The sequence below is a fragment of the Netta rufina genome (assembly GCF_964035555.1).
Source record: "Netta rufina genome assembly, chromosome: 1".
NCBI classification, from domain to species: domain Eukaryota; kingdom Metazoa; phylum Chordata; class Aves; order Anseriformes; family Anatidae; genus Netta; species Netta rufina.
Genome location: NC_140123.1, coordinates 131229765 through 131254591, shown reverse-complemented (window position 1 = coordinate 131254591; position 24827 = coordinate 131229765). Strand labels below are relative to the sequence as shown.

Here is a 24827-nt window from a genome sequence, read left to right as displayed (position 1 = left end):
AGGGACCTATAAGGATCATCAAGTCCAACTCCTGGCACCACACATCTACCCAAAATCTTAGACCATGTGACTAAGTGAAAATATTAGGAAGCGTAAAAGGCATTTAAACAAGAAAATGAAAACGTATTTATGAATCCTTTTTCTGGGTTGCATGTACATAGGTACAGATGGTGATCTTGCTTGTATTGGGTTTATGTGGCAAGGCTTTGGCAGCTGCGGGACTTTGGCGGTGAGTGGAGTGAGAGCAGCATGGTGGTGCTTTGCTATCTACCCATGTTAAACCACCATAGCATATGCTATTCTAAGCATATTAATCATATGTGTAAGTATGGTTAGTAAAAGAGTATTGATAGAGGAAACAAAAAAAAAAACAACAACAACAACAAAAAAAAAGGAATAAAGGAAATAAAAGAAATAGTGAAACAGTTGTGTGTTTGCTGAGAGTCAAAACTTTCTGTGAATTCTTGATCATTTTTCCTGAGTTTAGGATTGAACTCCTCATGTAATTATAATTTTACAGGTTTTATATTAACAAAAATAAAAAATACTTTTTGTAGTGACTGTGGTGTAGGAGTGTTTATTATTCAAGAAATGCTTTTTTAAAAATTTTTTGTTTTAAATTTGTACTGAGAAGTATTTTTGAAGGCAAATAATTAAGAGAGATTGGCAGAACCATCGAAGGGGATAACGTAAGACCCCATATTTGGCAGTATTTTGACTGACAGAATTGATGATGTCAGAGGAAGAAAAAATAACATAGTTCAAGTTTTACCAAGGGATGCAACTTATGTGCTTTGTCCAGTGTGTTTTTGTTCTTACATGTCTTTTCTTTTAAATTTATTTATTCCAGTATAAATTTAAGAAAAACAAATAAATAAGAAGAAAAAGTGATTTAATCTGCTTCTTTGTAGACAGCTAGTATGTATGAAGATTCTGACACTGGAAATATGCAGGCAGTCATAAAGGACAAAAATGTTACTTTCTGTATTTGGGCCAATCTGAAGAAGAAAGTAAGGTACAACATACTGAAATTCTTAATTGAAGTGAAGCCTGGCTTTGTCTAATCAAATCAAGTAAACACAAAGAACTGGTTTCTTGTGATCCCTTTATGGTGAATAGCATTTATTCTACAGACTCCCAGCTGATGAATTTCATACCATCCTGTTGCTAAGGAAGATCCCGGTTACATCAGCTTTTTATTGAACAACTGGAGTGTTTTTATATGTGTATCTTTAGATACACATACACACACACACACACACATATATATATAATATATATTTTTCTTAAAATGCTGGAGTAGAACCCTGTTTCTGACAGAACAATTTTAAAATAAAAACAATAAAACTCATGCAGAGAATTGAAATTCCTTTGGAATTAATGTTTTTTTGCTGATGCCTTAAAATAATTTCTAAGCCTTCACAGTTCCTTGCAAAGTGGTGAATGATGCTTTGTGCTCAGTGCTCTGTTAGATAAATGATTATAGAGCTTGGAATGTAAATATCATCAATGGTTCATTCTGAATCAGAGTTTTTAGTAGATACATTTTTCAGAACAAGTTCCAAAACAATTTTTTGAGCAGCCTTCCTACTCCCTATCTGCAAATATGAGGAATAAAGTGACTTTGCCTTGACTGAGGACCTGCTGTTGTAAGTTTTGCTAGGGTATCTAGAAGGCTGATCCTGAGCAATGTTAGACTGACCTCTGGCAAGTGCCCATTCGAGTTAAAGCCTTTTGGTGTACAAGAAGCACATATAATTAAAAAAAAAAAATCATATTAAAAATTAAATAGTGCTTTACTAGAAGATGTTTTTCTATTGTTAGGCAGAAAATCAGTATTATTTAAATTGTTTTGCATTTGGCTGGGCTGGAATTGCAATGAGTAAGAAACTTAAACGTCTACTCTGACAGATGCAAGAATCCTGACTCAAAAGTTAGATAAGTGGTCTGATGCAGGCTGGCCTCCTGTGCTGCTCTTAGCCTGATTCCTATGCTGTCAAAAGGATTGGTGGGTGTGTAATGCTGTTGATTATCAGAATTGCTTTTGTATCCCTTTGTGTTTTACGTGGAACATGCTGAGATTGTTGTAACACAGACAAATAGTGATTTTACCTGTGTAGGACTTTGCCCATTAAATTAATCTGTTTTATCAGAAATGTACTGTGTAGAACAGCTGCCATCTGATTATGTCGCCTTGTCTTCCTATCAGGACCATTACGTTTTTGCAGCTCCTGATGCCCTTCATGCAGTTGCAGGTTTTCTGGAGGAGCTTACAGACAGCTGTTAATGCAGGGCAGGAAGAGTATTGCAACATCCAAATCTAATTCTTACACTGTGCCATGTGACAAAAGAGGATTTAGGTGACTTTTAGTGTAGAACATCAATTTGAATACTCATGAATAACTGTGAAAATAAGTGCTGCCGATCCTACTTAGGGAACTTTTTTATTTCTTTAATTTATTTACAGGTTCAAGAATCATGTGTTTTGTGATACACATCATGGATTCGATCTTCCAAAGTCCCTGGCTGTGAGTAATGTTGCTGTTCGCATATTGCACACTCATTATGACCACGTATCTCCACTTTGGCTGCAGTGCCAGAGTGTGCCGAAATTGGAAGTCTTAGAAAGCAAAGAGTCAACTCATCATTCAAAGGACAATGTAGAAGAACTAGAAGAAGAAAAGAAAGCTGCAGAAGAGCCCAATGTGCCCACTGAGGAAGAAGCACATTCTGATGAGAGAAAGGTAGGCATAAAATCTCACAAGAGGATATTTTATGGTGCTGTTGTTACTTGAGGCCTAATTGCTGTGTAATAGCTTCTTCATGTGCCCTGTGCCTGAGAGAACAAAGTTCTTAAACTTTTGTGGAAAAAGACAACTTGTGTTAAGATTGTCATAGATCTTCTGAGGGTGTGGAAAGATGAACGACTGAAGATTGTCATAAAAATGGTAGAAAGGAAAGTTTTGACAGGCTGTGACAGTTGCAGGGTATTGGCATGCTGCATGGGTTGGCATTTGATTGTCATTTTATGAGTCGGATCATGCCATGAAGAATGCAAGGTTGTATCTCTTGTAAGATATATCCAGGTGTCTGTGACATAAGTCAAGATGGATATATTCTGCTTCGGAGAAACTTACAGCTCACTAAAATCACTACAGGAATGCAGTATTAGGGACATCAGAAGAGTGCAAAATAGGATTCAGAGTTCAATAGGTCTTGGTTGTGCAGTTACATAGTTGCTCAGTTCCTGTATGTTGAAGCTTTTGCCACTAGAGAGCTTTCAAAACCTGTTTCTGGCAGCTGAACCCTCTGCAAACTTCAATGGAGTATGTTGGCTCTGGGTGTTGAGGGATCGGTTGTTTTTGTATTCTTGTTACTGGGCTTGAGTTTTTCACTTGGTCGCACCTGTGACCTGCAGATAAACGACTCGGGTTCTCTATCTAAAATTTCTGCATAAAAAGCTGTAAGCCATCATGTTTCATACCTTCTTAATACCTGGATCAATGATTCTTGCCTTTTTGGTCCCTGAAATCCTCTGTAGTGAATCAGTGCCTGAAATCACATTTTTCTTGGTTCCTTTTTTCTTATTTTGCATGATAAGTCTCATCCTTCTGCAGTTTTCACATGCGTTTTTCAGGCTTTCTCCAGGCTTCTCATTCCATTGCTTCTCTTTTTCTTTTACAGGCCTTATTCTCCTTCTCTGAATGCAGTTTCATGAATTTTCCTGTTCTCTCTGTAGCTTCCACTTCTCTCAGATATTGTGGTCACTCCTGTCTGGCTCTGCCTTGATCTCCTCCACATTTACGTGGGTAAACACCTTAGTGCCCTCCCATTCTGTCCTAGTTGAGGTGTTTGTTCATCCAGCACAATGTCAGGCACGCCACAGGACACAGGAGGTGCCCGTGCCTCTGAATGCCTGGTTTGTGTGTTGAACTGCCATTTGTCTACCATTGCGCTTCCAGAAGTCTACTATGACAGTGATGAATTCATATCTGGGTTGGAATTTTGCCTAGAAGTCTAGGGTAACATTTTGAAAATTTGAAAAACGTTTTGAAACATTATGGGAAAGGGAATAAACGTTACAGGCAAGGCACAGTCTAAGACTGGAAGTGGGGAAGCTGACAGAGTATCAGCATGGGTTTGGTTTCAACATTGGGTTAAGTTTTCTTTGTGTCATTTTTTCAGCTGTAAAGGCAGCAAAAGCATAATATTTGAGTGCACACATTGCTAATATGATTAAATGCTTGTATGGTATCTGTGGGGTTTGGGGTCGAATTTGCTGTGGAAATGAAGTAAATATTTTATGTTTTTCTCTATTTACATGTTCAAACTTCCATTGGAGCATGCCTTTAATAAAAAATATTTTTCCTATATAGGTAAAAATGATTTCTCCAAAAACCTTGACCCTGTAGCAAGATTGGTACAAATATGGCTACAAGAGTAGAACTGCACTCTTTCTCCTTAGACCATTGTTTTAGAGGAGGTGATATGCTCTTTTTATTGTTTGCCTAATAAAAGATGTCTTTTGTTTTTTCTATAGAGTGCTATTTCATTCAAAGAAAAATACAATAGCGTAACTGACATAAATGAGAAGACAGAGGAGGCAACTGAGAAGAAATCAGAAATCTTAGACATACCATCACAAGGTATTTGGTTAGTTTTTATTTGCAGCACTACAGAATTACTGATTTTAAATGTCTTGTTTTGTATATGGAAGCATGGTGATATAGATCTCTATGCAAATGGAACAAAGTTTATAAATACATTGCTGACTTTATAACATGAGTTTTGTTGACGCTTCTGTTAATGATTGTTAAATGCAGAGGAAAAAATGAGATAGGGAGATTGATCTTGTCCCTACACTTTTTTTTATGCCCATGTATGTGTTAATTCATAAATGTACATAAACATAGTAATTATGTATATGTTTATGTATGTGTATGTTTATGAGCGAGGCAAACAATATTTATGAATCTGCCAGTTTGCTTGGTGAGATTAACTTCTCCAGAAGAAAATAAATCCAGTACTTACACTAGTATGTACTTAGGCAGCATAGGTATTACAAAGTACTACTTAAACATCTACTTAGAGTAGGATATAGACTGATGTGCTTTACTAAAAGAGGGTCTAATCCAGGAACTAAAACTGTCCAACATAAGTTATAAGTTTCTGTGGTGCTGTAGTGTCCTTTGGTTTAGTAAAAGTGAGTTTTCTGGTAGTACTGTCTTAAGTAAAATGCAAACTGTTCATCAGAGTTCAGCTGAGCTTTGCAGCCTTTTGCTCATTTGAAAAAAAAACAACTTTCTGCTAAACAGAGTTGCAGCAAGCACGTTGTCAGACTGTACCTTATGGATCACCCAAACAAGGTGGTTTTCAAGAGAGTATAAAGGACTTTGTACTTCAGTCAGAGGGGGAGTTATATTTTATTTCTGTAAGGCGTTGAAAATCCCTATTATTAGATTGAATATATGTACCCAGAAATGTACTACTTATATCTGAATGACTTTGAAGCTACTATTTGCTTTAATAAGGAGAGAAGGCTTTTAAAATCATGCCTTTGCTGACATGCTAATGATTTGCAAACCCATTCAACCATTTTTGGGAATGGGGTTTGAAAGGATAGTAAGTTACCACAAATTCAGTGAAAACAGGCAGCTAAGGTAAAACAGTAGAAAATCAGGAGTGTGCAACACAGAAAAGAGCAAGAACTAGTGCAGGTTGTTCTCTGGATTTAAGTTGTACTAGTGTTAAGAATTTATCTTAACAGAATTAATAGTTTTGTTTAGAAGACATTTAAATATTATTGTATTATTACTTTAGAAAGCACATTAAAGTGCAAGCTATATTGTGACTGGTATTAAAATGGTTTTTAGTTTTTGTAATTTTTTTGCTCAGAATAACTGCAAAAGGATCTTTGAATTGCATCTTCTAGTCTGAGTACAGTAGAGTAAAAGCTCTACATAAACTATGCAACTAAAGCTGGTGTTACAAAATTAACAGAACTTTCACTTGTTTTGTAAAAAGCTTGAAGGCAGTTTATACAGATATTTGTCTTTTTTTTTTTTTTTTTTTAAGATTATCTCACTCTCTAAAAGTGTATTTTTTTATAACACAGTAACTGTTTTGACATTATGAACACTTCCTTGATCCCCATTAACAATAACTTTCTCCTTCTGTAACATCTGATACAATGTTTTGTGATTTTTTTTTTGAAGAAAGTGATTCTAGTCATTTTAGTTCATTACCTTGTTGCCTTCTAATAACTTTTTTCAATTGAGTAAAAGTTGAATTCATACATACACAGTTATACATAGAAAAAAAACATTATGAATTGTCTTTTGTTTTCTAAAAATTTTGTTTAACATGTTAAACGCCTTATGCTCTTTGTAAATAGCTTTCACCTGTAGTCTATAGCTGCCTTATACCTTTTGATTTGCCTTGTTTCCATGCCAATAAGATCTTACCAAACCTGGCCAGAATCTACTGTCTCGTATACTTGTAAAATTTTTCTGATTACTGATGCAACTGATTTTTTTTTGTCAGTAAAACCTTATTACTATATGAAACAGTGTGAGTTGACTACAAAGCAAGAGTAGAGATTAATCTGCTAGAAAGCTCAGTACCAAAAAAAAAAAAAAAAAAAAGCTTTTTTTCATTGTCCAACTGTTTCCATTAATTGTTCAAATATGTGTAGCATACCAGCAGATGGAGCTGAAATACCACAGAACGTAAAGCATTTCAAGTACACAGACTTCTTGTGGAGATGTAAAAAAAAAAAAAAAAAAAAAAAAAAAAAAGTAGTATGAAATTACAATGGCTTAGTTCAAGCACCAAATTAACACTTCTTTCTTATTTGTTTTGTAGTTCTGAGTCCACAGATGCAAGAAGAGACCAATGAAAAAGAAGATGAGATAACTGATGAAAATATTGTTGATTTGCAACAGTTTGTACCAGTGGGTGGTGTGTACCATATCGATGCACTGCAGCTTCCACCTCAGGTCAAACAAGTCAAGAACTGGAATATGGTGGAGGTGAGTGAAAAAATGTATTACACCTCATGGAGTCTTCATCCCTGAAGAGCTGTTCTGGAGTTGTTTCACCATAGTATGTATGCAGTTTATATATATGTTGGTTTCTTGAGCAATGAACTAAAGGACCAAGTTATGAAATCGTGTTTTCAGTTAGACATAGCCAATTTTTGGAGCAGCATTTACTGAAGCACGCATTTGATCAGCGTTCATCAGCGCAGCTAGCATGGATACATTAAATTGTTGTGCTGTAAATGCTCTAGGGTGAAATAAAAGCAAAGCCCGACATTCTTTTTTTTTTTTTTTTTTTGGTCTATGAAAAGTACATTTAAGGAAGTATGGTAACAAAATTATTGCCCACTCAGTTCTGGGCTCTGCAAGGTATAGATGGTCTATAGAAAACACATCATAGTTCTCCTACTTGTGGTGCCTTATGCAGCATTAACCTATGTCACAGTTTTTATTGTGAGATTGAAAACCATTAATAAGTGAAATTCACATACAGACTAAGAAAGCAGGACTGTGAGCAGATTAAGAAGTATGGGATCTTCCTTTCTAGCCACATGCAGAGACCTGCCTTACCAATTGAGTTTGACTTCTTTCATTATCTTTGACACTGTGCAAGCAAATTGGAGCTGTATCTCTTCTTGCCTGTGAAGTGCTCTTGTTTACTTTGAGTACCGTGAATCTATTAAGGAATGATTCCACTTAACTTTGTGGTGCTGCCTGAAAAGTGCCACAGACAGCATGCAAAGGGTTCAACTGCCCATTGGTACTTACCTTGAATACTGTCTTCAGTGGTATAGTTCCCATGAAGGGAAACGTTTACTGCAGCAGACCTTGTGCTGATTTCTATATTAGGGGGTTTCACGTTAATGCTTGTTAAAAGTAAAGCAAAATACTTTAGCAGGAAGATGTAAGAAAAATCTTTTTTGGAAGTGGGCCATGTTAGCCAACAATTTCAACTAGTAAATTTTAAATTGTATGTTAGGAAACTCCACAGGTAACTAGGTGGATTTAAAAAACAAATTCAGGCTACTGCATTTTCTAATAAGTGTTTTTGTTCGTCCCTTTTGCATTTTGCTAAAGTTACTTGACAGTGGCTTAGAGGCATACAGATATCCCCCAGAAGAGTCTGACGATACCCCATATCCACCAATACAGATAACGCTTAGGCTTTCTGACAACGTGATCTATTGCGAGGAACCTGTGATAGCCCGATGGGATCCTGCAGGTACCAACTTAAGATAAATGTATTTCGTTTGACTAATGGACTTGATACATAATTTCAAATATTTCAGAAAGTTATCAGTTAAGAAAAGAGCCAATTCACAGCCAAGAAATAGTTTACACAAAACTCCCTTAACTAATTTGTGTGTTTTTTGTTTTGTTTTCTGGTTTGATTCTGCATCATATGTAATCAGGGACTGCTCGAGGATTTTCACTAACTTTTTTTTCTTTCATATTAATGGGTGTAGTAGTGAACTGTATACCACAAATGACATTTTGATACAGCAAAGTCCTATGAAGTACACTTTGAGCTAAATTACCCCCTAACTACATGTAGTCATATTACCTCAAAATATTAAATGTTAAAAAAAAAAGTATACATTACCTCTGATGTTACGTCATTAAAGGTAATAGAACTTAAGATAGTTCAATGTTTCAAGTTACTGTTGGAAATAAGGTTGAAGAGTGCTATATCCTACATTAAAAAAAGATACAAATACTAACATAACTTTCTTTTGAGCTTAGCGAGCTTTCACATCAGAATTAGTCTAATTTTGTACTTAAAGGAGAGAAGGTTTTTGCCTTAAATGAATTCTCTTTACTTTGTGCTTTATCTTATCCAACTCTGAATATCAGTTTACCTAGGATATCTTTTACTAATTCTTCACCAGTACATATTACAGGCAGAAACTTTATGTATATGTTTTTTCTTTTTGCATCTCTTGTAAAGGCCAACAGTGGAGAACTGATGGCATCAGCAACATAACATATGAAACACAGAAAAGTATCACTTTTGAGATGGGTGCCTTTCATACAATAGCACTTCTCCAGAACGTTCATCTCAACATGCCATATCAGGCATGGGAATTGCGGCCTATTGGTATAAATGAAGCACTACTTACAGTTACTACAGTCTTTGCAGAAGTTCAGATACAAATTAAGGTACTATTTTTTCTTAAAACATTGGTAGTTTGTTTTTTAAAAAACAGAATTGTCACTGTCCTTTCTTAAGAACGTGGGATGGTTCCACAAGAGCAACTTGAATCTCACTCCTTTGCTATTGAAAATAAGGAAGGAACTACTCCAAGCTCTAATGTAAACACCAATATTATTGGTGATTTATTTTTTCTGTGAATTGGTCAAAAGAAAGCATCTGTTCTGCAACATTCCGTTAAGTTCTTTGATATTGATACTACTTTGCTAGTCAGCTGCTTCACTGGCATGTGAGAAGTATTGCTCTCTCTTACTGCAAAACTGCACAAAAAGAACTGAGCATTTCAAGCAACCTGCTTTTTTGAACCGTTAGAAAGAACCAATACCAAGTTATGCGTGATTGTGCATATCTTCCTTGTCATATAAATCAATATCTGTTACTAAAACGACAGTGTGATCATAATTGTGGACCAGTAAACCAGTGTCAGTTCTGAAATACAACAGTAAAATGGCTTCCTACAAGATCTGTGAATGTTTAAAGACGAGGATGATAGCTAATATAGGTAATATCCAGAATAGAAAAGGAGCAAATACGTCATTGATACCTGAAGCCAAAAATAGCTTTAGTCATCAGTAAGATGCTTTGATTGGTTTATACAACAGGGTAATCAGTGTATGGTGGCTGCAGTCACAGTGGAAGAGAAGGATGTGCTTTCTCACCTGACAGGAAAATGGATATGTCCCATCACCTTAAGAAAAGTTTTGAAGGAGGCTGGTGTGAATATTTTCCCAGGAGAGTATTCATATAAATACGTCTCTGTGAACAAGAAGGTGAGTGGGCTTCCCCCCCCCCCAAACTTTCTCAGGGAGGCAACATTTTCTTGTATGAGGACCTATTGTACAGAATGAGGATGAGTGTCCTTGCAGCTTAGCCAGTGGATTCTGCTTAAAACAAGCTTTTTCTTACCTTCATATAAAGCAGAGATTTAGTGGATGCATATCTTCTAACTGTACTTTTGCATTACAGGCTCCCCTAACAGAAGTTAGGGCATACCAACAGATGGCCCTGGTTGCATCCGCTTTTGCTTTTGGCTGGAGCAAATGGAATCTAGAAGCGGGTCAAGATCAAGTAGTGTTCAAGGTTTGTAGCTTTAGACCAAATGTCTAGAGACCAACCAGTACAGAAGGATATCACAGAAAAGACAAATAACTTTCCTCATTTATGCTCATTTCAAACAATCTTCAGGCTCTGACCTAATGCTTAGTGCAGCAGTTAAGATTCGGGGTGACTGTTTCACATAATAGTATTTTGTTTAGCAAAACTTCAGTGCCTACTTCTCCACTGCTTCACACCTCAAGCCCATTCCTCACAAATGTAAGTTTCAGTAACAAAGATACTTGCTAATGTGCTAAGATGTATAGCTGACAGGTCAGATATTGAGGCTCTAGCTGAAGCTGGGATGACACAGGTGGATGCTGATTTTTCAGCAAGTAGCTTACTACGGGGCTCTCAAAAGCCACCTCAATTACCATCTAGAAGTTTCTTCTTGGCTTTGTGTGTGTTTTCAGTTGTTCTGTACTGTAAAGAAGGGAATAAGCAACTTGAGTTGATAAGTTTCCCTCTGTAAACTTAAAAATGTGGTTAAAACTTCTCCCAGACACTGTAATACTCCCAGTTATGACTGTGGATATAGAACATACCATACTGCTGAAATCTTGAGAGATCTTGAGTTAGACTAAGACTTTAACACAAATGCAAATGTTTAGCCCAGTTCTTAATCCCAGCAGGAAGAAGTAAAGTGTATGATGCCTGTTGCACCTAGCTATTCTTTTCATATGAGTCAGGAACAGCAAGAAAGCTAGAGTGACCAACCTTGCATTTTATAGAGGCAAACAAGATGAAGATTTTGATACATGGTACACACACATTTACTTAAAAATGTAATACTATTTTAACAGTTCAAAGCAATGCTTTGTTGTTTTTTTTTTTTTTTTTTTTTTTTTTTCCCTGTATTACACTCGTAAGTACACTAGAACTTAGAATTTTATACTAGAATTTGTTCTTTGTCAGTGTCATGGACTTCATCTTACAGCCCATTTTTTTTCTGCACTAGGTAGGTGAGCATCTTAAAGATGATTTTGTCAAAGACTGGTCTCTTTACATGTTTAATGGTCAGAGAGCCCTGAAACTCAAGATCACAGAAACCAGTGAAGCGTTTTCAAAAGAGCTAGAAGAAGATTCTGAATTTCACTCCACACTCTACCATATGCTTAAAGACTTTGCCAGCAAAGAAGCAATTGATAGAGTGAGTACAGCTAACTTCCTGTTTATTGATGTTGTATTTCAGCTGCTCCTTGCTACAAGAGTTTTAACATACTCATAAATACTGCATGCTTTCCTTTAAAACTTTATTATCAAAAGCTTTCAATAAAGTTACATTTTAAGTCTTTAATCGTTTTCTATTCAAATTATTGGAACAGGTTTAATGACTAAAGTGTAACCATCTTATTTCTGTTAAAATAAGTTATTTATTCTCTTGTGGCTGGACCATTTAGTCATGCCTACTGTTAGCTATGTTCAAAATCACTAACTGTTTTATTCTATATCTGAATGGAATTAAGACACTCTTAGGTACTTGAAAAGAACTTCTGTCAGAATAAGGAAAAAATATTTTCTCAATTTCAAGTCACACTTAAAAAAAATCCCCCGCTAACACCCACAACCCAAACAAACCAACTTAAACATGTAACCTTAAATACAGTATCTCAGCTTCTCATACTGTCAACCAGAACTCAGAAGGATAACTTTACAAAATTCAGAACCTTTGTTATACTGGGGGTGGTCCATTGTGTTGAAGTCCTGTATACGGCCACAACAGTTGCTGTAGTGAAGTCCAGGAGTCCCCAGTGCCGACAGGTGCTGCATCTGCTGGTCTTTGAAGAGACAACCCAGTGAGGAAGCTTGTAAAAGCAGCAAGCAGTACCAGGATGGAAACAGAAACCCAGAGAGTTTTGTTAGCGTTGGAAAAGGAAGTCTTGAAATGGGATGCCCATGATGACACTAAGTTGCACCTGTAGAAAAGAGTAAGTCATGTAGTAGTTCCATCTTTCTTCAAAAATAGGAACCCCTCTCCCCACCCTTACCCCAAAAACAAAACAAACCAAAGCTTATAACAAACAACGATCAGAAGTGACAAGGTAGCTGACGCATTGGGAGCTATGTACAGTGATAGCTTGCATTTCACAGACTTCAGTTAACTAGTTTTTGATAAGCTGTTTAGGTGATGGACTTGACCCATAAGCCCTGTTCAAGCAGCCACGCTCCCTATATCGCACCATATGTCTGAAGAGGATTCACAAATACTACCTTGCAGATTGTGAAGAATTCATCGTGCTTATAGAAAAACACTAAAAGTACTGGCTTAAAGCTTTGTTTTCTAGGGCTTTGGTGCCTTCTGTGAAGTTAGGTGAGGAAAGGCTTCTGCCTAATAGCCAAACTTTAAACCTCTCACAAAATTGGTACCTCTATCCTTTGTCAAACAGTAGGAAGAAAGTATATTTTTCTTGCCATCTTTTCAGTTTTACATACTAGCGTGTAACTGTCTCATCTCCCCTTTGATTGGGAATACTTAAAGTGTAGGTTTAGCATAGGGTATCAATGCAGAACATGCATTCTCTGCAGATAAATTGTATAACCCCTTTTCTGTAGGGCAGTTTAGGGGCTTGCAGGGGATGCTTCTTTAGGACAGCACTCTTTTGACCTGTGAGATCCAGAGAAGTTAGCTGCAATGACCCTGTTAATCTTGATAACTACTTGTCCCTCAGTTTGTGTCAAAGCTGCTGTTAAGCATTGCACAGGACTCACTACTTAAGGTTAGTTATGACTCCCTGGTGGGGTGAGCCTCTGGCACTTTATATTACTCATTCCTGGCTGGTTTGTTTCAAAAGTCAGGATTAACAACCAAGCCATAAGCTACAGCTTTGGTTCCTCTTCCCATGTCCAACCACTACTTTACCTCATGACCATTTTGGGGAATACTTACGCTGTCTCCAGGTTCCATTTTGATGGACAGTTTCCTGTTTCAGAGACGCTTTCCTTTCTTGATGTTTCTTCTTGCACTTCAGCAGGCAATTCTGACTGCTCGTTTCTGTAAGCAAGCATCAACAGTTTGAAAGCTTTTCTATCAAGCATTTGATTTCACAGAGCTCGCCCTGCCTTCACTTTATAGCCCTGATCAGGTTAGTGACAGGTGAAGAGTTCATTGAAAATAAACAAACCCTGCACGCATACCTTGGAGGATGTTTCTCTTCAACTTACTTTGTTTCCGAATGTTCATTCTCATACTCTGCCCAGGAATACGTGCTAATGAATCGCTGTAGTGAAGGACGCTTCTCATTTTGCTTTGCTCCTAGTCGGCCCCTGTCATATTTGAAACACATTTGGTTTACTTTTCCCCCAGATACCCAGCATGAAATTAGAAATTCTGCAACAGCTTACTCATTTGGTTGGGACACAGATAAATAAGCTTCAAAATTAGTCGCCTGATTTTTTTTTTTATTATTATTTTAAACTACATCCATCAGTGTCAGCTGCCTAGTTTTTAGATTTGATTTCTAATGCAAGACAGTCAAGGTAATTTTTCTTCTAGTTTCTCAACCCTTAATTAAAAGGGAAGCTGTAACGTTTAGTCACAAAGGCTTGTTTCTGTATTGAAGCACGGGGAACTAACATGAAAGATGTAGCCTAATAATATTATGCCTCAAGATGCTCAATACAGGCACAGTTTGAGCTGAAAAATGTTTAACCCTATTCAAAGAAAAGCCAAGTAACTTTACCAGCTGCTTGATCTCCTGTTGAGTTTATCACTCCATTCATCTCCATCAGTTTCTTGTAGTTGGGCCTAGAGAAGAAGTTTAAGCCACTTTACTGCATTTGCCTTTTCCCACCAAAACCCAGCCAGTTATGAGAAGGGTGAAGCACCTCAATGTCTGGGAACCCTTACTTACCAGCGGTAACCCAACACCTGCATTTCCAGCACTCCTAGGCACTGTTGCAATGCTAACTCTTCGTAGGGATGATGGTGGCTACACAAATAAAAGGCATTACTGGCTCTATCAGGGAATGACTGGATTACTCACTGAGCACACAAACACCATCTGTTGTTGTATGAACTGTATAGAAACTAGAAGTTGTTGCTTAGCTTGAAGTGACACAGAGAGAAGAGTTGAATCATAAGCACAGCCCAAACCATACACTTTTAAAAGCAGCATCTTTCCACAGTAATTGGTCCTCCTACTTCCCCAGGCATCTAAAGTGAAGCTGGATACACAGCTTCCAGCAAAATACCAGAACTGAATATGTCTAAATTCTCCTAATGACCCTCACAGGAGTTCCTACAGTCAATATGAATTTCTCCCATCTATTTTTTCATCTCTCTGCTAAACCCTTCTTCTGTAAGCCCAATGAAAGAACCACATGTGAACAACAGTTTTTAACCACTACAAGAACGCAGAGCCATTTCAGCTTCTGTGAACACCTCATCTACCATAAATGGGACCACATGCAGTTCCCTCAGGCTGGGAGGAGGGTCAATTGAACATATATCCTCGTGTCTGATGACATCAGCCAATATCTGAGACAGAAAACCACTAAGTCATGCATGCATCAGAGCACCAGCACATGACAAGGCAAAGGAAACCACACACAGACGCTTAACACATTTGAAATTTCACATTAACCTTTAAGGGCCATACCTTGAAGTTAAAGGAATTGGATAGCTTTTTATTTGTAGATTCGTCTGTGAAGAGATTGAACATCAGAAAGGTTTACAAGAATGTAATGAGCTTTAGTTGGAACTAGAGGTCTGACTTTTTGCGTTAGTTCAGCAGAGAGCTCAAATTGCTCCCAGAAAGCAGAAATGAGACTTAAGGGGATAAAAGCTCTCTATTTCATTAGATAAGTTGTTAACATTCACACATCATACATCCTCTACAGGGATCAAATTCAACCATTATCAAAGATCAAAGTCAAACGTCCTGTTTTAGGTTAATCTCTTACAGTCAACAGCTTGTAGCCAAAAAGGAAAGAGCAGCCTGTAATTTAGAAGGCTCCTGAGAAAATTTTACTAGTGCACAAGTAAGACTGCCCTTTCCACTTATAAAATACATGCTCCATTTTTTTATTTATTTTTTTTTTTATTATTTTTTTTAGATTTTAATACTTGTCCTGGAAAAGCCGTAAGTGCACAACACTGTCTGAAAACCTGACCACCGTACCATCTGTGTAAAGGGGGAAATTCAGAGCACCTGCACTTACGGAGTCTGTGATTCATACTCAGAAAAAGAGCAGAAAGCATCTGTAAAGAACAGTCAAAATTCAGCTACTTAGAAATAGCTACTGGGAATGCTCCAGTGTGAGTGAACACCCAAATATTCTACTTGAAAGAAGTAAGATCATCACCACCAAATGCAACGCACTTTTTCTGAAAGCTGCATACTTGTAATGTTTTCACCCTGTCCCAAGATTCCTGGCAGTTTACACAGAGTTTACAATTGTTTCCATATTGTTAGCATATTGCCATTTCTTCCTTTGATTTTAGGAAAGGAGGTGCATCAGCTGTATAACCTCTCCACCTAAAGTGTTGACCTTTAATTAGCTAAGGGTCTGTCTGGCCCCTGGCCAGCCATGGAAAGGCTAAGCAGCTTTGCTTAGGTTACCTCGATCTCCAAGAGAGCTAAATGATCTCTCATTCTGGAGCAGGACCTGTTTCAGCTCCTCAAGTTCTGCGTGCTCTTTTGTGTACATGCGCTTCAGGTTTTCCACATGTTGAATCATTACTTCCACAGCCTTGCTGACACGGCTCTCCTAAAAGGAAGAGAGCAGCAGTAGGAAAAAAAAAGTGTCTGAGGAACATCTTAATCTAAACATGATGCAGTTTTTTTCCCCTTGACCATCTACTGTCATCTTACATCATTGTGGATTAAAGTGAAAGGATTTTGCATCATACTTGCTAAGTTTCACCATCTCTCATCTCATCAAAAACAGTGTGGCCAGCAGGGCAAGGGAGGTGATCCTCCCCTCTGCTCTGCTCTTTTGAGACCCCAGCTGGAGCCCTGTGTTCAGCTCTGGGGCCCCCAGCACAAGAAGGGCATGGACCTGTTCGAACAAGTCCGGAGGAGGACCACAAAGATGATCAAGGGGCTGGAGCACCTCTTCTCTGAAGACAGGCTGAGGGAGTTTGGATTGTTCAGCCTGGAGAAGAGAAGGCTCCAGAGAGACCTTACAGCAGCCTTCCAGTGCCTAAAGGGGGCCTACAGGAAAGCTGGGGAGGGACTCTTTGTCAGGGGGTGTAGTGATAGTTTAAACTCTCTTAGGACAAGGGGAAATTGTTTTAAATCTACCCTAAAAGGGTAGTTTTACGTCAGACATAAGGAAAAACAATTCACTGAGAGAGTGGTGAGGCATTGGCATGGGCTGCCCAGAGAAGCTGTGGATGCCCCATCCCTGGAGGTGTTCAAGGCCAGGCTGGATAGGGCTTTGGGCAACCTGGTCTGGTGGGAGGTGTCCATGCCCATGGCAGGGGGGTTGGAACTAGGTGATCTGTAAGGTCCCTTCCAACCCAAACCATTCAATGATCCCATGCCCAAGTTATGCAGGTCTCATTTCTTCAGTGATCCCCCTCACCCTAACATAGTTCAGAACATTTTCTGAATCGTTACAACTCCTCATTAACTTTCTCTGATCTACAGCCTCAACAGGCACCCACATTTACTAGTACTTATTGTCAAGAAAGATTCATACTATTCTTCAGCATTATACTACTACACATAGCATTTGAGTAGATATTTGTCAACTTGCATAGGTTTAGCATATAAGCCTTGTCCAAAGCCCTGTTAAAATCCTTTCCATAAGGCAGGGATTTACCATTACAGTATAAAGACAATCATTACCACATCCTATTCTTGTACACTCTACTGTATACAGCCCTACGCTGCCTTTTTTTTTTTTTTTTTTTTTTAAATCAGCACCACATTTTTGGTTGTGTTTTTGCACAGTGCTAGTGCAATGTAGCTGCTCTTACAATGCCTGGGATTTGTCATAATGATAATGCAAGCAGAGACGTGAGAAGAGAGAGCTAGGACTAAACTGTATCAGTTTGCTTCACATGCATGACATTCACACATTTAGATCTGGAATCAGAAGCCTAGCAAACAGGTAGTGCTATTCCTTAACATCTAGAAGCTTTTGTATAAGACACATGTACATAGTGTTACCTGATTAATAGCTCCCAACATCTCTGCTCTGCTGGCAACTCGGGCTGCATACTGGCTAAGGAACTGCAAGCTTTTCTGCAGCTTCTTAATAATTTCTTGTGCTTGGTTATCTTCTTCACACAAAGGAACTAAAGCCTAAAGAGGCACATTGGTAAGAAAAACAAATATGATCTATTAGTAAGAAGGGCAAACTCAAGTGATGGCACTGAGGGGCTGTGTTCAGGCTCACACAGTCTCAAGATTAGCATCCAACAGTCTCAGCTTACACTAACCTCTAACATCTTTAGAGCATTTGTTATCTCCTTTTTCAAGTTCTCTTCAGCCAAGTCGCGGGATCTTTCTTCAAGCCTCACCCTCTTGTCCAAGGTAAACAAGTCACATTTAAAACCTAGAGACAGTCTCAGAAATTCAGCCTGTTGTGGAGAAGAACAGATTTCAGAATAATCCAAGTGATGCAGACTTTTTTTTTTTAAGTAGATCTGTATATTGAAGTGACATTTGGGAATATGCCCCATGAACAAAGCTACAGGAGAGATACAGAAGAGAAGCAAACATAGCTTGCTTCCCCAAAGACAGTCCTTTCCCTAAAGACAGTCCTCCCATCTGTAGTGGTGGGGGGAAATAACCTGCAACCAGAACAAGTAATATCCTGGCAGCATGCAGTATGTTATCTGTGTCCTTTGGGAGAGAAAAAAAAGTCTTAAACCTGCACACTCTGCCTGGGAGGAGGTCACAGCTATGTTCCTCAACACTTACAAACATTTAATTTGCAGCGAATGTTTTGTTCAGCTTTACAGATTTCTACCTTATCTTGTCCCTTCAATAGTTTGTTGAATATGGAAACATATTGTTTATGCCAAGAGGGTTTAGAAAGATTTCAAAAGCCAATTTACAGAAATACATCCAATTTGAGCTACTCATTGGCATTCTTTTTAGATAGAACAAAATATTAGTGATGGCTATCTACAAGATCTTGCTGTTGTCCATGATATCTAAGGATACAAGCAGTTGAGACTTACTTCCACCTCTTTCTCATTAGGCGAATCACTGTAGGATAAGAAGAAACAACCATGTAACAGATTGTAGCTCTAAATTCATACCTGCAGGTGATCACTGAAAGACAAAACACTTACAGCTCATTTTGCTTTGTTTTATCCCCTTTAATGCCACCTGCAATGGGTGAGCTCCCTGAGAAGAAGAAAAAAAAAAGTTCTCAGACCAAAAATGGTTTCTGAAAGCATTTAAAGCTCTAACAGCAGCCATGGCTAAGGTTTCCAGCTCTTGCTGATAAAAGCACTGTGTACCTCAGTACATTGGGGTTAGAATGCCAGCTGAGACTGGAAAGCACTCTTGCACAGAGCCACAGAAGTTAGCTGTTTAGTCAGCTTCAACTAGTATCTTATTAGTATGGGAATGGTTAATTCTAGGCTTTGGTGCAAGTCCTCAGCCCATAGGTTCATCCCCCAGGATGTTACATGACTTACATCACTAGCTTTTACTCAACTCCAAAAGCAAAAGGTCAGGTGACCACAAAAGTGGAGGTGTCTAAGCACAGATTAGCAGAAACATTGTCCAGCTTATCTATACCATTTTACCCAAAACTCCAGTTAGTGTAAGGGGTGCTGCTTTATAAATCTTTGGGGAGGACATGCATGCCAGTTTCAAATAGCCTAGCTGCTTTGCAACTTCTAAGAAATTCTGTCTAGAGGAAGACTGAGTTAGATCAGTATCTGCAGAAATCAGAAGCAGGTTTTTGCTTGATAACATCTTCCTTTTGTCCACCGCTAGCCCATTCTGATTTTTTAACCGCAGCTACTACCCCTTAAAACAAAAACCCCACATAATAATTGGTGTAGTCCAGGCAGCTCTCTACAGCTGTTTACACAGCTGTTGGCACAAGTGACCAAGGTCTGCACTCCAGTAAGTTATGCAGATTAATTCAACAGCAAACTCTTACCTTTCCTGCTGGGAACTATGGCTGGTGTTACCTCACTCTGCTCTTTATTAGTTTCCTTTTCCAGGCCCATCTCCTAAAAGGAAGTCAGAGAGTAGTTGCAGTAAAGCAACAGCCACAAAAACAGCAGTGGGGCCCGCGCCCTCCTCTGGTAGTCACTGCTCAGTCAAAGCAGTTTGACATTTCAGTGTCACTAGAATTCTTACCGGGTCTTTCTTTAAAAGATTTTGCAGTGAGGTTTTGTGTTCTTCTACCACAGGGCTGAATTCTTTCTTGATTAGATCAGGCCCTGGGAGGAAACATTCCAGAAAACAAGTGTAATAAAAGCAAAACAAGCCTCCAACACACTCAGAGTACTAGCCATTGACCAACAGGTCAAAAACCAAAAACAAATGAAAAACTGTAGCAAATGCCAGTAGAGGACATTAAGGAGAGGCAGGTAAAGCATGCTGTAAAGGTATTAAGGAAGGAACGTGATAGTACATTATCTTTGGCTTGAAAATAGTAAGTCACAGTAAGAAGTGCTACACATTTGTGAGACATTCTTCTGATAGTAGTTGTTCTAAGTGAAGCCACAAAAGTAACAGTAATATTCTCTCAGCTAAGTGAATCTCAATTTGCTACCAGCAGGAATTTGTTATTTAGAGAGACCAATTATAATGAATATTTTGATGTCTATTGGCAAGGTAGCAAAAAGGTAGGTAGCAAAAAAAAAAATCACATGCACAAATTAATAGCAGATGGGATGATCGTTTATAATTCTCCTCTTTGCAAAAGATCAGACTTGATCTGATGTTTCACAACATGCTACATCAGCTACTATTACTGTATCCTGAGCATAACCAGATCATGAAATGCACACAGTTGTGGTATTTCAGGAGCCCATAAACTTCAAACATCCTGACACTTGGACTGTCCTTCGTACCTAAAAATGAACTAGCGGACTGATGATAGAGCCAACAAACGAACTCTTTGCCAGAATTGGTAAGTTTGAGAGTTGATGATGCCAGCTCAAATACAACACAAACTTGTAACAACCACAATCCAGAAGTTTAAAACATTCAAAAAGTAAACTACAGAATGACAGCTATTAAAAAGGGATTAATTTTATTTTATTTTATTTTTTTTAAGAAACTGATGAAAATCTCAGAATTACATTAATTTTATGTGCAGCAGTAACTCTGGTAGCTATTTATACCTTTTAAAATATCTAGGTTTTTTTCCTTTCCATTTACATAGTCATGCACACATACACACAGATGCAAGCCAAAGAAACGGCACAAGTAAAAAAAAAAAGTTTCACATCTGAAGTGCTTTCTCTTTTCAACCTTCACATTGACAACATCCTCTGCTTAGTCTGCCTTTTGTCCCTGCTGACTTTTTGCAGCAGCCCTAAGTATCTGACTTGGCTCCCAAGCACCTTCAGAAGACATGGTGTGGTATTATTAAAAACCACAGGTGAGATTCATCAGTGTCTCCATTCTAATGCTAGAAAGGCTTTCTATTTGGAGGTGATGTACAACAAGCAGCAGGATCTCAGACTTTAAAGCTAAAGCTATTTGGACTCTTTTTGATCTGTTTTGCATATCTGTTTCCTCCTTGTCAAAGGCACCTACACCAGATATGAAAATTAACTGCAGAGGCAAATCAGTTGAAAGAAAATATATTTAAGTGAGGGGACTAAATTAGATTTCAGGAAGACTACTAAATAAAGAAAACCAAAAGACAACAGCAAAAAGAGATATCGTATTTAGGTAAAGGTTAAAAAATAACTACAAGCAAGCACACTCATGTATTCTGTGCTGCTTATTCAGATCAACTTTTTAAAAAATAGCTTAAATACACTGTACACACACAGTTTAGTTTTGTTTTGCTTTTAGTTTATAAGTGAAATAAGCACCATCAGATCTGGTAAGAATAATTTTTCTGGATGTTTGTGACTATAGAGTTAAGGCAGGATTGTACACAAAGGCCCTGTCCCCATCTCTCCTCCTGACCCACCCCATCTTCTCGTGCTCTGAGCTTCAGTTTTGAAAGAGAAAAACATTGTTTAATCCAGTTATGTGTCAAACTTTTTAGAACCATGAAAGAGATCATCTTTCTCCTCCTAAAAATTGCATGGGGTTTAGTACCCACACAGTGTTCTGCCAGCTGAGCAAGCATCATGATGTCACTAAGTTGTTTCATGTTTACTTCTTGCAGCACTATAAGGCCACCTGCCTTCTACAACCAGATAGACCTTATTCCTGCTTAGTTCTGGGGAAAGTTTAGAGCGCTTGCAGGTGAAAGCAAGTTGTGAATGTCTGTTGTTGCAAACATCAAGTTATTTTTCTTACTCAGCTTCCTCACATCAAAGATGCACTGGAAGCAAGCTGTTTCCTCACTGCGTGAATGCCAGCGTGGCTGCAGCAGTTACCGTACCTGATACAGAACCAGCAGGATCCTTATTGTTTTTCTCCATTGCTGCGGAAGTTGGCACAACTTCCTCTTTTGCACATGAGTGCTTGGGTGGCTTTTCCTCCATAACAAGACAGCCTAGAACATCAGACAACAGAAGACAGGGCACTTACTGTTCATTAAATGCAGACTTCAGCGCATCTGTTTTGAGACTTTCAGCACAAGAAGTTTACCTGTCTGTACTCCAGTTTAAGGGCTTACCTGTTACTGGCACAGTGCTTTCTGAAGAGGATGTAGGAACTTCTTGGGGTGAAGTTAAGTGATCACTGTCAACAGAAAATTATTTTTCAAATATTGATCCATATTATATAACTACATTAAAGACATCATCCTCCTTTCCCCCCAAAACCTGACCTGGACGGGATCGAGCTGACTGGTATTGATGGCTCTGCACGGTCCATCTTAACAGAAAGAGAGAAAGGTTAGTGTTAGACAAAAGGGTTGCCCCACACATAGAAAAAAAATTATGTCAAAGTTTTTAATAATTACTGCAGCTGTACCTGAATTAGCAGAGAACTGGATGATAAGTGGCTGCAGATTCATCTGCTAGTCTATAGCCACCTGTACATATAACACGCAGCTTGCCATATCATCATTAAGAGTGATAACTTTCTGCAGAAGTCTTACCTCAGGAGTATCACATTTAGAGATATATTTTGGTTCCTGACTTCATGTTTTGCTTCCAACCTGTTTTCAAATGACTGAAGTATAGTACTGAAGATGGTATTACTGTACCACCTTGCTGTCCTAATGCCGTGCATCAGGTTACATCCATTTTCTGAGGTCATAAAGTGCACAGAACTTCACTCAGCTATAGACATCCGACTCATTTAGGTAGATAAAAGCATTACTTTTAACAACTTTACTGAGCAGATGATTTGGAATGCAGAAAACCTGCCTGTGGAAGCCTGCCTGTTCTGTTGTGCATTCTAGAGCTCATTTTGGAGTGACGCTTGTTTTCATGATGATATATAACAACTACCTAGGCTTTTCAGAAGGCTTCAGGCCTCCTTTTCATGAAAGTAGCACAGAGGAATGAGAAATAACCTTTTCTTCAGGCAGAGGAGGTGTGGAACCATCCAGCTTTGGATAGCTCCCTACAAATCCCAAGAGCACTACACAAGTGGTGTTGGGAACAGAAAAACCCCATCAGCAAGTGATCACCTAGAGGTATCTGTTATCTTCCTGTTTCCCTTAAACATCCTTGGAGGACCCCAGAAAGGGGTGCTTGCACAGTAGAGAACAAGCTGTTGCTGAACAGCAGATGGCCAAGCCCCTGGGGGCTCTGTACAGCATTGGCTGCTCCCAGCATCAGTAAGGACTTGATCTTTTTCCTCCACAGAGCTTGACTGCCATTGCAGAGTCTATGCCCCAAGCCAGCCAATGTTTCCTCCAAAGCAAATCCAGGCTATTTTTATTCATATTTGAATTCTCTTTTAAGCTTAAGGAAGTAAAACATAGTATTTGTCTTGTCCAGGACATTAGGTCTACAGGAGTAACAGGGAATGAGAAGGTGAAAGGTGAGTAGTATGTTGGAATGAAGCTAAAAGAAACCTGGAGGACAGTTAAAACACATGCACACACCACCCTACCCAGAAAACATATGCCATCTGGAAGCGACCAAAGCAATGCGTTGTTCTACATGCCTCCTCCCTCCCCAGGTGACGCATGGCCAATGATTTCCTGTTTGCAATGAAGCAAAATCCTCAATTCCATTTAAAAAAAATCCATACTAGCTGTTCACATTAGGATTGCACAGGTAAACTTAAAGAGGAAAAACTATAAAACACTTGCTACATTTCCTAATAAAATAGGATTTTGCAGAGCATTAGAGAATGGTTCTTCTTCCTAATAAAAAGATTATAATGGTGAAGATCCTGCATTAGAATCATGATCACTTTCCACCTCCATCCCTTGAATTAGCAAAACAATCTAAAGATCCTCTACCACAGCAGGTAAGTTCTGACCACAATCTTATATAAACTCCATGAAAAAGCATTAATATTTTGGAGACCTTTCTTCTAGTTTTTGAACTACAAGACTTTCATAAAATCAAAACAAGCATAAGAAGCCCAATATTCATCTGGCATCACAAGAACTCCTTTATTTAATAGCCCCTGAACACCTACAATGACAACTCTAACAGAAAAACTCAAGTTACTTACATGCTGAAGGGCTCACTCTGATCAAACACACCTGCAACCACTGTGCAAATAAAAAACCCTAGGGATACTTTTCCTATTAAACGAGGATATTCAAATTTTGCTGCACGTCACAGTTTTTAGGAACAGATACTGGATACAATTCCTTTACCTTTTTCTTTGGGGAAAAGCTTTAATGTTTTCATTTTTCCCCTCTAGAATATTCAGTTTTTATATTTGTGTGTGTGTGTGTGTGTGTATAAAAACAAAGAAAGTGACACTTGTGAATCCAGCTGGATTCACAGGAAGCTCCAGAGCTTCATTAGTGCTTCATTAAGCACAGATGTTTCAAACAACTTTGAGAGGCTGTCATTTCCAAGAAGGGCTGGATAAAGCAAGAGCCTCCCTTGGGATTATCCTCTTTAAGGTAATTTAAGTAGCAGCAGCACAAGTGAGGGAATTCCTCACCTCCTCTACTGCAGCCAAAAAGCAGGCTGAAACCATGGGCATTCCCCACCCCTCATAACTTTCTACCTTGACTGCACTTTCTGCCTCAAGTCATCACTGGGATGCACAGCACCCAGGGTAGGGTTGCTCACTGGTGTTGCGTGGTTTGTTCCCAGGTTCATCAAAATAGCAGACCAATATCCTTCCATCACCACCACCAACGCTGGCATTTGTAAAGCTCGTTATAAAACCATGCCTGTGGGGCTGAGGTTTGGATTTCGGCAGCGAGTATTACAGTGCCGTGCACAAAGCACAGCTGAGTGCACTGAGCTGGGGCTCATCAGGCTGCTGCCATGAAAAAGC

The 24827-nt window shown here is 38.6% G+C and overlaps 2 protein-coding genes across 2 annotated transcripts in view; one reads left to right on the top strand and one right to left on the bottom strand.

The window, feature by feature from the left end:
- The window catches only part of DNAI7 (dynein axonemal intermediate chain 7), a gene marked incomplete at its 3' end in the record, with an annotated part of 52174 nt that extends 40599 nt beyond the window's left edge, over positions 1–11575 (top strand). The window contains exons 10-18 of the mRNA XM_084303537.1: positions 912–1015; positions 2468–2744; positions 4541–4646; positions 6865–7031; positions 8118–8262; positions 8989–9200; positions 9855–10022; positions 10219–10336; positions 11310–11575. Of these exons, the coding sequence (XP_084159663.1) occupies positions 912–1015; positions 2468–2744; positions 4541–4646; positions 6865–7031; positions 8118–8262; positions 8989–9200; positions 9855–10022; positions 10219–10336; positions 11310–11575 (1563 nt within the window). The remainder of the gene's footprint in view (positions 1–911; positions 1016–2467; positions 2745–4540; positions 4647–6864; positions 7032–8117; positions 8263–8988; positions 9201–9854; positions 10023–10218; positions 10337–11309) is intronic.
- Positions 11576–11848: 273 nt separating this feature from the next.
- The window catches only part of IRAG2 (inositol 1,4,5-triphosphate receptor associated 2), a gene marked incomplete at its 5' end in the record, with an annotated part of 38437 nt that continues 25458 nt past the window's right edge, over positions 11849–24827 (bottom strand). Inside the window, 16 exons of the mRNA XM_084302209.1 lie at positions 11849–12263; positions 13235–13339; positions 13510–13611; positions 14028–14092; positions 14199–14276; positions 14946–14989; positions 15909–16056; positions 17466–17600; positions 17738–17878; positions 18485–18512; positions 18599–18653; positions 19423–19495; positions 19626–19708; positions 21841–21954; positions 22078–22142; positions 22231–22277. Coding sequence (XP_084158335.1) covers positions 12020–12263; positions 13235–13339; positions 13510–13611; positions 14028–14092; positions 14199–14276; positions 14946–14989; positions 15909–16056; positions 17466–17600; positions 17738–17878; positions 18485–18512; positions 18599–18653; positions 19423–19495; positions 19626–19708; positions 21841–21954; positions 22078–22142; positions 22231–22277 — 1527 coding nt within the window. The 3' untranslated portion in view covers positions 11849–12019. The remainder of the gene's footprint in view (positions 12264–13234; positions 13340–13509; positions 13612–14027; positions 14093–14198; positions 14277–14945; positions 14990–15908; positions 16057–17465; positions 17601–17737; positions 17879–18484; positions 18513–18598; positions 18654–19422; positions 19496–19625; positions 19709–21840; positions 21955–22077; positions 22143–22230; positions 22278–24827) is intronic.